Source organism: Heterodontus francisci, unplaced genomic scaffold, assembly GCF_036365525.1.
Source record: "Heterodontus francisci isolate sHetFra1 unplaced genomic scaffold, sHetFra1.hap1 HAP1_SCAFFOLD_62_2, whole genome shotgun sequence".
In the NCBI taxonomy this organism is placed as follows: domain Eukaryota; kingdom Metazoa; phylum Chordata; class Chondrichthyes; order Heterodontiformes; family Heterodontidae; genus Heterodontus; species Heterodontus francisci.
In genome coordinates, this window is record NW_027141112.1 from 3496040 (window position 1) to 3512500 (window position 16461).

The following is a 16461-nucleotide window of genomic DNA, read 5'->3' on the forward strand; positions in this document are numbered from 1 at the left end:
ACTGTACTTGGATTTGGTCACACATTTGATGCTGATACAGGACCTAGTGTAGCACCCACATTGATATGCACTTGTGCTAGCTCAGCAAACCCTTCACCAGAGACATTTCGGAAAGTTCGAATATCTTTGCAACAGAGACTCACACATTTGTCTTTAATTTCTGATTTCTTGTGAGCGGGTATGTTTTTCTTCCCTCATCTGTACAAATGAAGTTAGATCCGACTGATTTGGCCCTGCTGTGGGTCGAGTACAACCTTTTTCAATGTGCTGTTGAAAAATGAATTTCCCATCTTTTTGCTGTCAAATTTTAGTAGAAGTTTCCACGATTTGCATTTAACAATTCCACTTGAACTTTTACTATTGCAGAAAGCAACAACATTGGAATGTTTCCAAGTGCAAGATTTACCTTACGGGCTATAGGATTTTCCACTACTAAGCATCCTCCAGTAGACAGCATTCGTTTTACATCTATAGTGTACTGTAGTGCAGAATCACCTTTGGATGTATGAAAGCTGTAGCATGAGCGTGATGACGTGATAGAGATGCTGACTCACTCACTGCAGAGTCTGGAGTCGGGACTGCACGTTTCCCACCTTGACTTGAATGTTGAATTGAAGATCACTTCCCAGAGGCTGCACTGTCCAACACGACCCGACCCGAGCGCTGGACTCAGAAGAGAGGCCCATCCTGACATGAACCGGACACGTGTTGCTGCGTCTTGTCAGGTTCGGATCGGTTAGCCAGTCGTTAACTTTGACTACTTTTAATTCCGGTTCCTTGTTAATTAATAGAAGTAAATTGTACCAACTGACGTGGTGGGATTTGTACCCATGTTGTAATGGAATTAGACCAGACTTTTGCTTTTAGATTCACAGTTTAGAGATTTTTTTTTAATACAGACTAATCAGGTAAGGGAAGCAGATTTCTTCCCTGTGGGGCATTTATTAACCAAATGTCTATTTTTGTTACAGACAGGGAACTGTCTGAACCCTTTTAGCCTCTGGGTTTATTAACTGATTTGCTTGTATTTTGATGTTGCTGAGAAACTGTCTGTGTCACCGAGGGGAATTCCTGCTGTGCCATTTTGCTTAACTAGGCTTTTTATTAAATTTTCTAACTCCCCCCCTTGCCTTAGGAATTTTCATTCTGAAAACTGCATCGTGAAGTTTAAAAGAGGGGAACTCTGGGACGAGGAATCCTTGGACACGAGCTTCCTCCGGAGGGGACGGACTTAGGCCTTGTCCACAGGCTGCACACAGTGAGCCCACGTGAGTTGTGCCTGTTATTGAGCCCGAGGTTCAGTTTCCTCTCTGGAGCCCAGTGTTAACCATTTCCTGTCGGATTGGGGCCCTGGTGTTTTAATCAGGTTGAAAGCCTGGGGTTAAAGGAGCAGCCACAGGAGGGAGCCCTATTTGCCATTTGTTCCTTCTGGTCCTGTCTGTGAGGTTTGCTGGTGTTTTGGGCAATGCTATGAAGCTAACAGTTAAATAAGATGCACGGTGCCCATTTTAATTCGTTTTACTGTCGTTCTGAGGTTAAGTCTCTCTCTGTCTCCACATTCTTTCGCTGTGTCTCTATCACCCCACCATGCTATCTCTTCTCTGTTTCGGTTTCACACTCTCCTTCTCCATTGAACCCTTTAATAAATAAATAAATAAACATATCACACACAGCAATGCGGTTTGTCGTTATTTGATATGGTGAGACAGTATCAGCAGCTTCTTCCCAGTTTAAAGAGGAAGTTTAGCCCTTGATGGGGACTGAGGAGAAATCTGGCTATGATCACATTGCTACTTGTGGGATCTTGCGGTGCATCAATTGCCCTGCAGCATTTACTACATGACAACAATTAGGACACTTTAAAATTCAGCTCTCTGAGGGTCTGAGTGTGGATTTCTCTGTGTTTTCTCTCCCTCTTCCTCTGCTTTTTCACCCGCGCACTTTCTCTATTTTAACCATTAATCAATAGCAGGCACAATGTGACGTGTGGTTATTTTAAACGGTGACAGAAACACTTGAGAGGACATTTCAATTCAGATTAAATCCCAGATCTAGAGAAAAAGAAACAGATGTGGATGGGGTGGGGAAGGGAGTAGGAGAAAGTCAGGGAGTGGGTGTTTGAGATCTTCAAACTGTAGGAATGTTCTTCTCTCTGGGTTGTCGAAACATATATCACTAAGAAAAGATTTTCTGCACATTATCATATTGCTGCCCGTGGGATCTTGCTGTGCACAAATTGCCTGCATGTTTCCTGCATTATAACCGAGACGACCACTTTTAAATTTACTTCATTTAGTGTCAACTTTTCCCGAGGGCCAATAATTACAAGAGCTATACGTGTAACTGTATACAGGCTTGTTATAAGTTTAAAGATGGTGTTTAGCATTTTCTGAGGATTGTTACGGGCTATTATCACACTGTGGGACCCTGTTGTGCATACAATCCCTGCATCAATTCCCACATTACAACACTGATGCAGAAACAGAGAGGGAGAAAAAAGAGGGAGAGTGAGAAACAGCTGAAAGTGGCAGTTTAAACGCATAGAGAGAGAGAGAGACGGAGTGTGGGTGAGGTAGGGAAGGCAGAGAAATATGGAGAAAGACAGGGGGATAGATAGAGAGAAAGAAATCCACACTCAAAACCATGGTAAACTGAATTTTGAAGCGTCACCATTGATGGGATCTTGCTGTGCACATCGTGCCAGCAGAATTCGTTGCATTGTAACTGACTACATTTTAGAAATGAATTCATTGTGTGTAAAACTCGCCTGAAGGCCTTGAATTAGAGTCCTGAGCTTGAAGACGGTATAAATCCTGACAAATACTGGAGTTTGAGGCTGTGGGCTGAATTTGACAGTGCAAGGAAGCGGCTGTGGGGATCGATTTGAAGACCGATTTTCAGAGATCGATATGTGATTCCTCTCTCTATCCTTTCTACGGGAGAGGGGACGGGGGACACCAGTGTTTGTGTGTTTTTACAATGAGGCAGAAACACAGGTAGAGAGACACAGAGAAAGAGATAGATAGAGAAATTGATAGATAGATAGATAGATAGATAGATAGATAGATAGATAGATAGATAGATAGATAGATAGATAGATAGATAGATAGATAGATAGAGAGAGAGAGAGCGCTGGAAATGACAGGGTAAACACAGAGGGAGACAGACAGGCTCTGCAGTGTCTACAATATTTAGTCACTGCCAGCTCCCAACCCCTACAGTGAAACTCCCCACCTGCTCAATCACGTCTCGCACCCTTGAGGGTGTCTTGATTTTTAGTTAAATTAAATGCTGGGGCAGTGATTAAGTGTTGACACATTCATCTCAGTTTAAAGGGAGAATTTCACTGTATCTGAGAACAGAAGAGAGCTTATTGCTGCAAATGTCTGTCTGTAAATTGCAGCAATGTTGTCCACAATGGGGTTCGGAGTGAAAGGTTTGCAGGTCATCAGGAAGCAGCTCCTTGTCATGTCTCTGCTCAGAGATGGCTCTGTTACCTGGATGAACAGGTCAATGGGCAGGTACTCAGCTCCTAAAACCCTGTCTCACATTCCAATCACTTCCCATTCTCTGGCTCTGTATCGGGGGATGTGTTTGTAATGTGGGGAGTCACTGAGAGATTGTTTTATGTCAGTGTGTGAGATAAAGAGCCCTGGGCTCTTGATGTATTTTATTGATGTTCAAGAATGCTTTGCTTTGTTTGAATCAATTTTATTTCTCTTATTCCAAAGGAGAATCTTTTCGGAAGCTGCAGCTGTGATGCTGCTGAGGGAGAATTTGTTTTGGCACGTGGAATTCTCAGACAAGAGCTTTAAGCAGAGAGGAACATAATAATAAATATCTATGTGTCATTGCCAAATTCATTTCTATATACAGAAAGGAAGACTGTGTGTTTTCAGAACTGATAGAAAAACAAAGTGCTGGACATGCTCTTCCAGCACGGTTTTTATTTCCGATTTCCAGCATCCGCAGTATTTTAATGTTGTGTTTTCCGGGGTCTGTGAATTTTTAACCACAAGGGAGAGGGCTGTGAATCAAATAGTTTGGGAAGTTCCAGAACAGTCAATGTAATCCTGTAGATTTCCCTCTCTCCATCTCTGGTTGCAACTTGTTCCCTGCACCTTCATCCTTGTTCCTAGCTCGGTTTCTTCACATCTTTAAATCCCTATCTCTGTACCTCTCAACATCCTTTATATCTCTGCCTCTCTCTAGAGTTTCACAAGTTTCCCTTTTCATTCTCTTTCTGCGACTCTCTGCATCTTCATCTGTCTCTCTCAGTCCATTTCTTCTCTCACTCACATCAAAATCCCTGAATCTTTCCATCTCTGCTTCTCCTTTCCTGCAAGATTTTTCTCTGCATTTCCCCCACCCCCAACGCCAGGATACCCCTCTTTATTCGGAAAAGACACCTTACTTTGCACCTCTGCCCTTACACATATTTCTGTCTTTCCATCTCTCTTTGTTTGGGATCTTTCTCAATATCTGCATCGTGCTGCATTCTCTCTCTGTACACCTCCAGTTCCCTCCACTCCGCTTTGCACGATTCGCACCAACTAAGTCAATGTCCAGCCCAGTGTGTCTTTGCCTGTCTGTGTAACTTCTGCCCGCCTGTCTCTGCCTGTCTTCTTGTGGCTCAATGGGGGAAGGCACAGTTCTGCCAGGATCTAACATTGGTGGGACAGACTCAAAAGGCTGAATGGCCTCCTCCCGTCCTTGTGCGAGTCAGTGTGCATGTGCGTCTGTGTGTCTCCCTCTGTTTGATTCCCTGAAGCCGATGAGGAGAGCAGGTGGAAAGCCTTTCTGCAGGGAGAGATGTGTCTGTTGCTGATATCTTGCTGTACATTAAAGGCTCAGAATGCCAGTGAGCCTTTGTAGGTCCTTGCTCTGTGCCCAACCGTACCATTGGCCGGACATGAGGTAAAGGTGCCGGGGTCTGGGTGCCATTTGAGAGAATTCCAGTGGATTTTCCGGACTGGAATTAAAGTGAATAAAAGATTTTCGGGAGATGGAGCCACACCAAGCAGAGCGATGGAGGTTGGAATTACACAAGGGCGGGGTGGGGGGTGCGGGGTGGTGGGGGGAGGATGTTGACTGGAAATGGAGTTACACACGAGGGTGCTCTTCACAGGTGATAGATAGTGGGAATTAGTAGGATGGGGAGCTTCTACAGGAAAGGGAGGGTATTGAAAAAGTGGGGAGTGCTTACAGTGGGGGTGCGGGAGATTTAAAGGGTGATATTCACAGATGGAATTAGTTATGTTAAAAATGAGAGGGGGAGGATTCTTACATTTTAATATGGGAGCAGGGAGGACTCTCCAGGTTTAAAATGGGAGGGGGAGGATTATCTAGGTTTAAAATGGGTGGGGGTGATTCTTCAGGTTTAAAATGAGAGGAGGGAGGATTATCCAGATTTAAAATGGCAGGGGGGCGATGGTTCTCCAGCTTTAAAATAGGAAGCAGGGAGGAGTCTCCTGTTTTAAATTGGGAGCGGGAGGATTCTCCAGGTTTGAGATGGGAGGGGGAAGGATTCTCCAGGCTTAAAATCGGAGGGGAAAGGATTCTCCAGTCTGTTAATGCGGGTTTTAGATGTGGGACAGTTCAGGCGAGGGTAGGGGGCTAATTACATGGGCGTCTGTTCATAGGAGGGGTATTAGATGGGGGTATGTTCACAGGAGGGCTATTAGATGGGGATCTGTTCACAGGAGAGGTATTAGATGGGGGCTTGTTCACAGGAGCGGTATTAAATGGGGGTCTGTTCAAAGGAGGGCTATTAGATGGAGGTCTGTTCACAAGAAGGATATTAGATTGGGTTCTGATCACAGGAGGTGTATTAGTTGGGGATCTGTTCATAGGAGGGGCATTGGATGGTGGCTTCTTTACCGGAGTGGTATTAGATGGAGGTCTATTCATAGTAGGGGTATTAGATGAAGGTATGTTCACCAGAGCATTCGCCAGAGCTGGCGGGCAGCCATAAAGACAGGGCTAAATTGTGGCGAGTCGAAGAGACTTAGTAGTTGGCAGGAAAAAAGACAGAGGCGCAAGGGGAGAGCCAACTGTGCAACAGCCCCAACAAACAAATTTCTCTGCAGCACCTGTGGAAGAGCCTGTCACTCCAGAATTGGCCTTTATAGCCACTCCAGGCGCTGCTTCACAAACCACTGACCACCTCCAGGCGCGTATCCATTGTCTCTCGAGATAAGGAGGCCCAAAAGAAGAAGAAGAATGTTCACAGGAGGCGTATTAGATAGCGGTCTGTTCACAGGAGAGGTAATAAATGGGGGTCTGTTTGCCGGACGTTTATCGATGGGAGTCTGTTCACAGGAGGTTTTTTCGATGGGAGTCTGATCACAGGAAGGGTATTAGATGCGGGTCTGTTCACAGAAGGGGTATTTAGATGGGGATCAGTTCACAGGAGGGCAATTAGATGGGAGTCTGTTCACAGGAGGGGTATTTAGATCGGGATCTGTTCACAGAAGAGGTATTCAATGGAGTTCTGTTCACAGGAGGGGTATTAGATGGGGTGTCTGTAAACAGGAGGAGTATACGAATGGGTTCTGTTCGTGGGAGAGGTATTGGAAGGGAGTCTGTTCACAGGAGGGGAATTAGATGGGAGTCTGTTCATAGGAGGAGTATTAGATGGGGGTCATTTCGCAGGAGTGGTATTCGATGGGGGTCTGTTCATAAGAGTGGGATTAGATGGGTATCTGTTCACAGGAGGGTTATTCGATGGTGGTCTGTTCACGGGAGGGTATTAGATGGGAGTCTGTTTACAGGATGAGTATTCGATGGGGGTCTGTTCACAGGTATTAGGGGTATTTTGCGGGGGGTGTAATTATGTTGGGGGAAATTTTGCAAGGCGGGGAAATTTTGCAGCGGGGGATGTTTTGCGGCGGAGGGGAATTTTTTTACGATGGGGTTATTAGGCGGGAGGGGACATTTTGCGGCAGGGGAATTTTGTGGTGGGGGGATTTTTCCAGGGGAATTTTGCACGGGGGCAATATTCTGCAGGGTGGGAATTTTGTGGCATGTGGAATTTTCTGGAGGGGTCTTTGCGTGGCGGGGTGCGGGGGGTTGGGGTCGGATATTTTATGGTGGTAATATTTTACTGAAATATTTGCAGGGGGGTGAGGGAAATATTTGCCCGGGGAAAAGGGGCGGGGGCAAAGAATGAGCGAGACACAGCAGACAAAGAGAATGGGGTGAGAGAATGAGAGAAAGAGGCAAAGAAAGAGATAAAAGCATAGAAAGGGAAAAATAGAGAGTAACAAAGTGAAAGTCAGAAAGAGGCAAAGAAATAGAGAGAAAGCAGAGAAAGAGAAAAAGAAAGATAGATAAAGTCAGAACGAGACAAATAAAGAAAGAGAAAGTCAGAAAGAGGCAAACAAAGAAAGAGAACGCAGAGAAAGAGAGAAAGAGACAAAGGTAGTGAGGGAAAGAAAGAGAACGCAGAGAAAGAGACAAATTTAGTGAGGGAGAGAAAGTTGGATAGAGCCAAAGAAAACGAAAATGTCAGAGAAATTGGAGAAAACACTGCAAGAAACAGTAAAGACAGAAAAAAGAGAAATAAAGAGGAAAGACAGAAAACAATGTGGAGGTATAAAAGCGGAGGGAAAGAACGGAAACACAAACAAATTGCAGGCACCAAAGAAACACAGAGAAACAGAGAGAGAGAGACAGTGAGAGAGAGAGAGTGCGAGAAAGAGAGATGGAGAAAGATTGAGAGAGATTAAGAGGGAGAAATGGACAGAGAAAGCCAATGAGAAAGAAAGGCACACAATCTCTCAGAGAGAAGCAGAGAGAGAGAGAAAGAGAGTAACACAAAGTGAGTGGGGGAGAGAGAGAGAGAGAGAGAGAGTGGAACATAGAGAGAGACAGAAAGAGAGGGGAATACAAAGAGAAAGGAACACAAAGGGAAGCAGAGAGAGAAAGTAACAGAGAGAGCCACAGAGAGAGAGAAACGCAGAGAGATAAACACAGAGAACGACAGACAGAGAAATGCGGGGAAACACAGATAGAGACACACAGAGAGAAACACAGAGAGAGACGGAGAGAAACACAGAGAGAGACAGAGAGAGAGAGACACAGAGAGACCGAAGGAGAAAGATTGAGGGAGAGAAATTGAGGGAGAGAGATTTAGGGAGAGAGTGTGATTGTGGGTGAGAAAGAGATTGAGGGAGAGAGAGAGAGATTGAGGGGGAGAGAGAGTATGAGAGAGAGATTGAGAGTGAGATAGATGATCAGAATAAGGGAGAATGGCAGAGAGAGACAATAAAGATGTGATACTCACCATCCCACATGGTCTGCGCTCCATCGTTGGACTCTAACAACATCCCTCTATCAACTCGCCCATGGGGAAATATCCTGGACAGGGGCATTGGGGTGTGAATTGGGTTAAACTGTTAGAGTGATACAGAGAGAGGGGGGATTCAGACGGGACTCTCTCACACACACACTGTAATCAGCTTCAATTCAACTGGGCACAGAGACAGAGACTGAGACACTGAAGCTCACCTTCACATACCAGCCGCATGGAAAGAAGGAATGGTGGCTGATGCTGTCCTAATATATCCCAGAACCTGTCACTCAAACAGCCAGTCCAGCCAAAGTCCAGCTCATCCAACCAGCACCAAGCTTCCTCTATCTGGACACACTATCTGCCCCAGGTATGGGACAGTCCAAGGTGAGTCTCTGTGTAAACAGGGAATGGAGGAGGGAGGGATATTCCAGCCATATCCCAAAAGGACCATTCCCGAAAGAAACCTACCTCTCTTTCTCACACTTTCCCTCCCCCAAAGCCTCATTAACAGTGCAGAAAAGCTGCTGTCATTTTATAACAAGGAGTAGTTGGTTTGGATAATGGCCATTGAATATAAATTTTATTAAATATCTGTCACTTTTCACCTCCAGTTTACAGAAAGTTCAGAAAAAGACTGACAATGTCTCAATGCAGTTACCTTGAAATTCTGGCAAAGAGTTTTTGCTGGAGAGGCCTGTTTGAATGCAGTATAAACAGGCAGTTTTTATTCTGCTTTTCAATTCCACTGTGTGACAAAGCCTGAAACTAGAGTCGGGTTAATGATGCCGCCAAGAGAACTTTTACAACTGGTGACATTTCACACAACAATTCTGACCCATATTAACAGTTGTATTTCTCAATGATTGTTTGTACTTGATTTAATGCTGCTGTATTTATGTATTACCCTGCAATCATTGGAAACAAAAAAAACTTGCTTAATCTTTACCACGTTAATATTACAAGGGTTTACAAATCGGGAATATGTCCATTTAGCACAAATTGTGTGAAAGATATTCCATTTTTCACCTGCTGTTTATATAAAGTTCAGAGATAACGACCTCCACATTCTTACAAAGAGTTTTTGCTGCTGCAGTAAAGTGTCACTTGTTTCCCTTTACTTACTGACTATTTCGTTCCTCTGCTCTCCTGGGGGATTCAGAGGGATTTTTGTTCATCACCTCTCCAAATTCAGGAGGTACCAGCTCCTCTGCAGCTGCTGTCCTGGAGAAATTAATTGTATTCAAAATCGTTCTCTCAATTTGGAGACATGAGAAGAGACTGTTTACACTAGTAGAGGGGAGAAACAAATAGGCAGGGAGTTGTTATGGTCTGGAATTCACTGTCTGACAGGTTTCAGAAAGCAGATTCAATTTTAACTTTCAAAAGACAATTGGATCAAAACTTCTGTTACTCTTAGTTATGGTAGAGAACATACCAGCATAGAAAGAGAAGTGAGAGAGAGATGGCATAACGTTAGTGATGAAGAACTCAATGCAACTCATTTAGACAGTTTATATTTATAAATGATTGTTTGAGTTTTATTTGATGCTGTTGTTTTATTTATGCATTACTTTTACTCACTCAAAATAATTTTCCAAACAGGAACGAGTTTCAGATTACAAGTGTTCACATAGTAGAATCATAGCCATTTAACAAAAGTTGCATTGAAATTACTTTATTCAGCAGTTCAAGTTTACAATAAAGAAAATTCATCCAATCGTGGAAACTTCCAAACTCTCAGCAACAGAGAATCTCCCTTCCACTAAGGCTCAGGATCTCCATCTGCTGGTGTCCCTTTCTCACTGCATTTACTGCACCTCTCACCATCTCCATCTGCTGGTGTCCATTTCTCACTGCAGTTACTGTTCCCCTCCCACCATCCCCATCTGCCAGTGTTCCTTTCTCATTGCCGTTAGTGTCCCCTCTCACCATTTCAGTGTTTGAAACCCTTCAGCTCTTTCTATGACTTCACTAATTTAACAATTATATTTAGAGGGTATTTCACTGCCTTCTTCAGCTCCTGTCTGAATTTTGTCTGGGTCACAGTGTAAATAAATGTGTTGGTGCAGGAACTGAGAAGCTGCAGCATCTTTGATGTTTGATCTGTGATAAAGAATGGATCAGTGTAGGAAGAATAATACTGAATATCGGCGATTCGCGCATAAATGTTATACAAAACCCGGGTCGCCCATAACAGTATAAAACTGCCGGATATAGTGAAAAGTAAAATAATTGATTTTCTGCGATTCTCCATCTCTGAGTCCTTGTGATTCTCTCCATTGCTGTGGCGCCGGAATCCCCTGCGGCTTTTACTGGAGAATACAATCCGTCTGACAGTCAGAACATTGAGCAGCAAAACCAGAAAGACCGGGATACAAGGGGTTAAACTGAGGTCAAACAATTCAAATACTCCCCATATGGGGGATGTATAGTAGCTCAGTTTATAAATACATCCCATGGGAACATGATCAATAATATAACGTTGTTCCAGTGTAAAGTACCAGGGGACAGACTCTAAACAGCCCAGGACACTCACTGTTCCGACAACCACAGCCGCCGTTTTCTCGCTGCAGTATTTTGTTTTCAGCTTCTCACAACAAATGGCCACAAATCGATCAAAGGTGAAAGTGACTGTGAGCCAGACAGAAATAACTGTGGTTGCAGAAAGCAGAACGATAATGAGAGAACACACAGGAGCAATTCTCAGGAATGAATGTGGGAAATAAAATAAAGCAATCCAGTTCAATATGGCATTAGTTATAACGACCAGGAGATCAGACACTGCCATTCCCACCAGGTACAGAGTGATACATTTGGAGAGACCACACTTTCCTCGGGACAGGATCACAATCGCCACCAAGTTAACTGGAAGAGAAAGCAATGGAAGCAGAGAAATTACTGATCAGAACTGGAGACAAAGCAGCGGTTTGACAGGATCTGGGCTGAAATTTCCAGCTTTGTTGCTGCACCGAGCAGTGAAAACTGATTCATTGACCTGGGCAGTGCTTTGTCACAGTGAAATGTTTGAAAACACAATTATTAATAATGAAATGTGAAATTGATACAGAAAGTGAATAAAGTCAGCACAGGAATTACTGGAAGTACTGAGTGAGGATGCAGTGCAAGTGAAGAAATGAGAAGGGGTCTTGTAGATGTGGAATCTAAAGGGCTTACTGTGAAATTGTCTCCAGACTGTTGGTTGGGAAGGTTTGGGGAGAGCGGGATGTACAGCTAGTTTGTTGCTCTGGGTTCAGGGAACCGACAGCAATGTTACCAAATGGGAAAAGGCTGAAAACTGCAGCGTTGAGTTTGAGTATCAGCCGTGATCTAAAATGGTGGAGCAGGCTCGAAGGGCTGAATGGCCTCCTCCTACTCCTGTGATCCTGTATTCCTATCAGGTTGGATGAGGCAGCTGCCAGTGGAGCCAGTGAGTGAGTTTGGGAGGTAGAGAAGGGAAAAGGCATGTTGGAGCAGGAAGGTACACTGGAGAAGATGGTTTGGGACAGTAGATAAACTGAAGCAATGGATGAGGAGACTGAGGATTCAATACAGTGAGAGGAGAGGCTAAGACTCACAGGGAGAGACAGCTGAAGAGTGTTGGAGGAAATCTCATCGGTAGATCCCAGTAATACAACTCAATTAATGCATTCAAAGAACAAAGAACAGTACAGCACAGGAACAGGCCATTTGGCCCTCCAAACCTGTGCCGATCTTGATGCCTGACGATCCACTCTGGCCATGCCGCTCATAACTTTGTAAACCTCTATCATGTCGCCCCTTCACCTCCGTCGTTCCAGTGAAAACAATCCGAGTTTATCCAACCTCTCCTCATAGCTAATGCCCTCCAGACCAGGCAACATCCTGGGAAACCTCTTCTGTACCATTTCCAACACCGCCAAGTCCTTCTGGCAGTGTGGCGACCAGAATTGCACGCAATATTCTAAATGTGGCATAACTAAAGTTCTGTACAGCTGCAGCATGACTCGCCAATATTTATACTCTATGCCCCGACAGATGGAGGCAAGCATGCCGTATGCCTTCTTGTCTACCTTATCCACCTGCGTTGCCACTTTCAGTGACCTGTGGACCTGTACGCCCAGATCTCTCTGCCGGTCAATACTCCTGAGGGTTCTGCCATTTACTGTATACCTCCCACGTGTATTAGACCTTCCGAAATGCATTACCTCATATTTGTCCGGATTAAACTCCATCTGCCATTTCTCTGCCCAAGTCTCCAAACAATCTATATCCTGCTGTATCCTTTGACAATCCTCATCACTATCCGCAACTCCACCAACCATTGTGTCGTCCGCAAAATTACTAATCAGACCAGCTACATTTTACTCCTAATCATTTATATATACTGCAAACAGCAAAGGTCTTAGCACTAATCCCTGTGGAACACCACTAGTCACATCGCTCCATTCTGAAAAACAGCCTTCCACTGCTACCCTCTGTCTTCTATGACAGAACCAGTTCTGTATCCATCTTGCCAGCTCACCTCTGATCCCGTGTGACTTCACCTTTTGTACCAGTCTGCCATTAGGGACCTTGTCAAAGGCCTTACTGAAGTCATATAGATACATATAGATAACATCCACTGCCCTTCCCTCATCAATCATCTTCGTCACTTCCTCAAAAAACTCAATCAAATTAGTGAGACACGACCCCCACTTCACAAAACCATGCTGCCTCTCGTTAATAAGTTCGTTTGTTTCCAAATGGGAGTTAATCCTGTCCCGAAGAATCCTCTCTAATAATTTCCCTACCACTGACGTAAGGCTCACCGGCCTATAATTTCCTGGATTATCCTTGCCACCCTTCGTAAACAAAGGAACAACATTGGCTGATCTTCAGTCCTCTGGGACCTCACCTATAGCCAATGAGGATGCAAAGATTTCTGTCAAGGTCCCAGCAAATTCTTTCCTTGCCTGTCTTAGTATTCTGGGCTAGATCCCATCAGGCCGTGCGGAGTTATCTACCTTAATGCTTTGTAAGACACCCAACACCTCCTCCTTTTTGATAATGAAATGACTGAGACGATCTGCACACCCTTCCCTAGCCTGATCATCCACCAAGTTCTTCTCTTTGGTGAATACTGATGCAAAGTACTCATTTAGTACCTCGCCCATTTCATCTGGCTCCGCACATAGATTCCCTTCTCTGTCCTTGAGTGGGCCAACCCTTTCCCTCGTTACCCTCTTGCTCTTTATATACGTATCAAAAGCCTTGGGATTTTCCTGAATCCAGTTTGCCAATGACTTTTCATGACCCCATTTAGCCCTCCTGACTCCTTTCTTAAGTTCCTTCCTACTGTCTTTATATTCCTCAAGGGTTTTGTCTCTTCCTAGCCTTCCAGACCTTACGAATGCTTCCTTTTTCTTTTGGACCAAGCTCACAATATCCCGCGTTATCCAAGGTTCCCGAAACTTGCCAAACTTATCCTTCTTCCTCACAGGAACATGCTGGCCCTGGATTCTAATCAACTGACGTTTGAAAGACTCCCTCATGTCAGATGTTGATTTACCCTCAAACAGCCGCCCCCAATCTAAATTCTTCAGTTCCTGCCGAATATTGTTATAATTAGCCTTCCCCCAATTTAACACCTTCACCCGAGGACTACTCTTATCCTTAGCCGCAATTACCTTAAAACTTATGGAATTCTGGTCACTGTTCACGAAATGCTCCCCCTACTGAAACATCGAACACCTGACCGGGTTCATTCCCCAATACCAGGTCCAGTACAGCCCCAGACCTAGTTGGACAATCTACTTATTGTTCCAAGAAACCAAGTAACCCTCCTGGATGCTCCTTACAAATTCTGCCCCATCCAAGCCCCCAGCACTAAGTGAGTCCCAGTCAATATAGGGGAAGTTAAAATCACCCACCACTCCAACCCTGTTACCTTTACATCTTTGCAAAAGAATAATCTCTGTGGTTATTGGTGTTGGAGAAGAGCTGATTGTTTATACAATATAGTCAATATATTTAATTTTGTACATGCAATTAAATATAACTTTAAATATATTTCTGATATCAGCCTCGCTGTTCATTGAATTCAACAGTCACAGAGATTTTAAACTGCATTATTTAAATAATGAATTTACATAATTACCGTCAGTGAAGAACTGATTCTATTCTGTTTATTCAGTCACTAAGTAACGAACAGGAATTTCCTCCAAAAAGAAAGATGAGGACCTGACTGAAATCAACACAGAGGATCAAGTCCAACAGGAAAATGAACATAATCTGGCAAAAGGCAACTTCAACTCCTGGTTTCTCTCACTAATTGTTCTGGATATTCCAGCACTTTATGACAGTGAATTATTCACACTGCTGCTTTTTTCTCTTTCTCTTTACTTCTGCTTATCTCTTTCTCTCAGTTTCGTTCTTCCTGTTTCTTTTCTCCTTCTCTATCTCTCTGGAGGGCTCACATCCTGCAATCTGTTACTTAATGCTACTTTTTGCAACTGATTTTTTTTCACATTCTGCGCCTGTGTTCTGTTCACCAGCCCCAGGATCAATGATTCTATTCTCAGAGTCAGGTTGTTCAACGGTGAAACCTCTGTGAATAATTTAATGTATCTCAAGAACACACAAGTGACCACCTGTTCACCTACACTCTTCCCTTCATCTACAATGCATGGAATAAACATGTTCCAAAGATTCTTCCAAACAACCCTCACAATCATAGAAGTTCCTTCTCCTTGAATTATAAAGTATACCGTTAGAATGTTTAATTAATAAAACATCAACATCAGCGCTGCATCTGATAATCTACAGATAAATGGAAAGACTCTTGATTCCAACTGATAGAGTGGAAACCAATAAAACATCGCATCAACGCTTTCTAGTTTACAATGTAGTCCAGTGACAGTGAAGACGCCACAGTGAAGCAGATAAGGAGAAGTGAAAGTGTCAGCAGCAAACTCAGATCAGTAGCAGTACTCTGTAGCAGTGTCAAACACACACTGAATGAAATAATATTTGAACCAGTGATCAACAATAAAGACATTGAAATCCCAGTTAAACTGAGCCATGTGATTGGGGAGGGAGGACATTATACTGTCCCCTTGTAACACTGAGACTGTGAGGTGTATCATTATCAATCACTGAAAATAAAATTCATAAAAATATTCCAAGACCGGTTAAATGCACATCATTAAACTATTAAAAGCTCCTGATTTCCTGATTGTTGATCTTACCTGAAGCGCCTGATGTGAGTAACCCCGTAACAATGCCACGGTTTTTAGATTTAGAACATTACAGCGCAGTACAGGCCCTTTGGCCCTTGATGTTGCGCCGACCTGTGAAACCATCTGACCTACACTATTCCATTTTCATCCATATGTCTATCCATTGACCACTTAAATGCCCTTAAAGTTGGCGAGTCTACTATTTTTGCAGGCAGGGCGTTCCACGCCCCTACTACTCTCTGAGTAAAGAAACTACCTCTGACATCTGTCCTATATCTATCACCCCTCAACTTAAAGCTATGTCCCCTCGTGTTTGCAATCACCATCCGAGGAAAACGACTCGCACTATCCACCCTATCTAACCCTCTGATTATCTTATATGTCTATATTAAGTCACCTCTCCTCCTCCTTCTCTCCAACGAAAACAACCTCAAGTCCCTCAGCCTTTCCTCGTAAGACCTTCCCTCCATACCAGGCAACATCCTAGTAAATCTCCTCTGCACCCTTTCCAAAGCTTCCACATCCTTCCCTTAATGCGGTGACCAGAACTGCACGCAATACTCCAGGTGCAGTCTCACCAGAGTTTTGTACAGCTGCAGCATGACATCGTGGCTCCGAAACTCGATCCCCCTACTAATAAAAGCTAACACACCATATGCCTTCTTAACAGCCCTATTAACCTGGGTAGCAACCTTCAGGGATTTATGCACCTGGACACCAAGATCTCTCTGTTCATCTACACTACCAAGAATCTTCCCATTAGCCCAGTACTCTGCATTCCTATTACTCCTTCCAAAGTGAACCACCTCGCACTTTTCCGCATTACACTCCATTTGCCCTCTCTCAGCCCAGCTCTGCAGCCTATCTATGTCCCTCTGTACCCTACAACATCCTTCGGCACCATCCACAACTCCACCGACCTTAGTGTCATCCGCAAATTTACTAACCCACCCTTCTGCACCCTCTTCC

At 44.0% G+C, this 16461-nt stretch overlaps 1 protein-coding gene across 1 annotated transcript in view; it reads right to left on the reverse strand.

The window, feature by feature from the left end:
- Positions 1-10256: 10256 nt before the first annotated feature.
- Positions 10257-16461, reverse strand: part of LOC137362132 (probable G-protein coupled receptor 139) — a 6789-nt gene continuing 584 nt past the window's right edge. The window contains exon 2 of the mRNA XM_068026638.1: positions 10257-11161. Within this exon, the coding sequence (XP_067882739.1) occupies positions 10257-11161 (905 nt within the window). The remainder of the gene's footprint in view (positions 11162-16461) is intronic.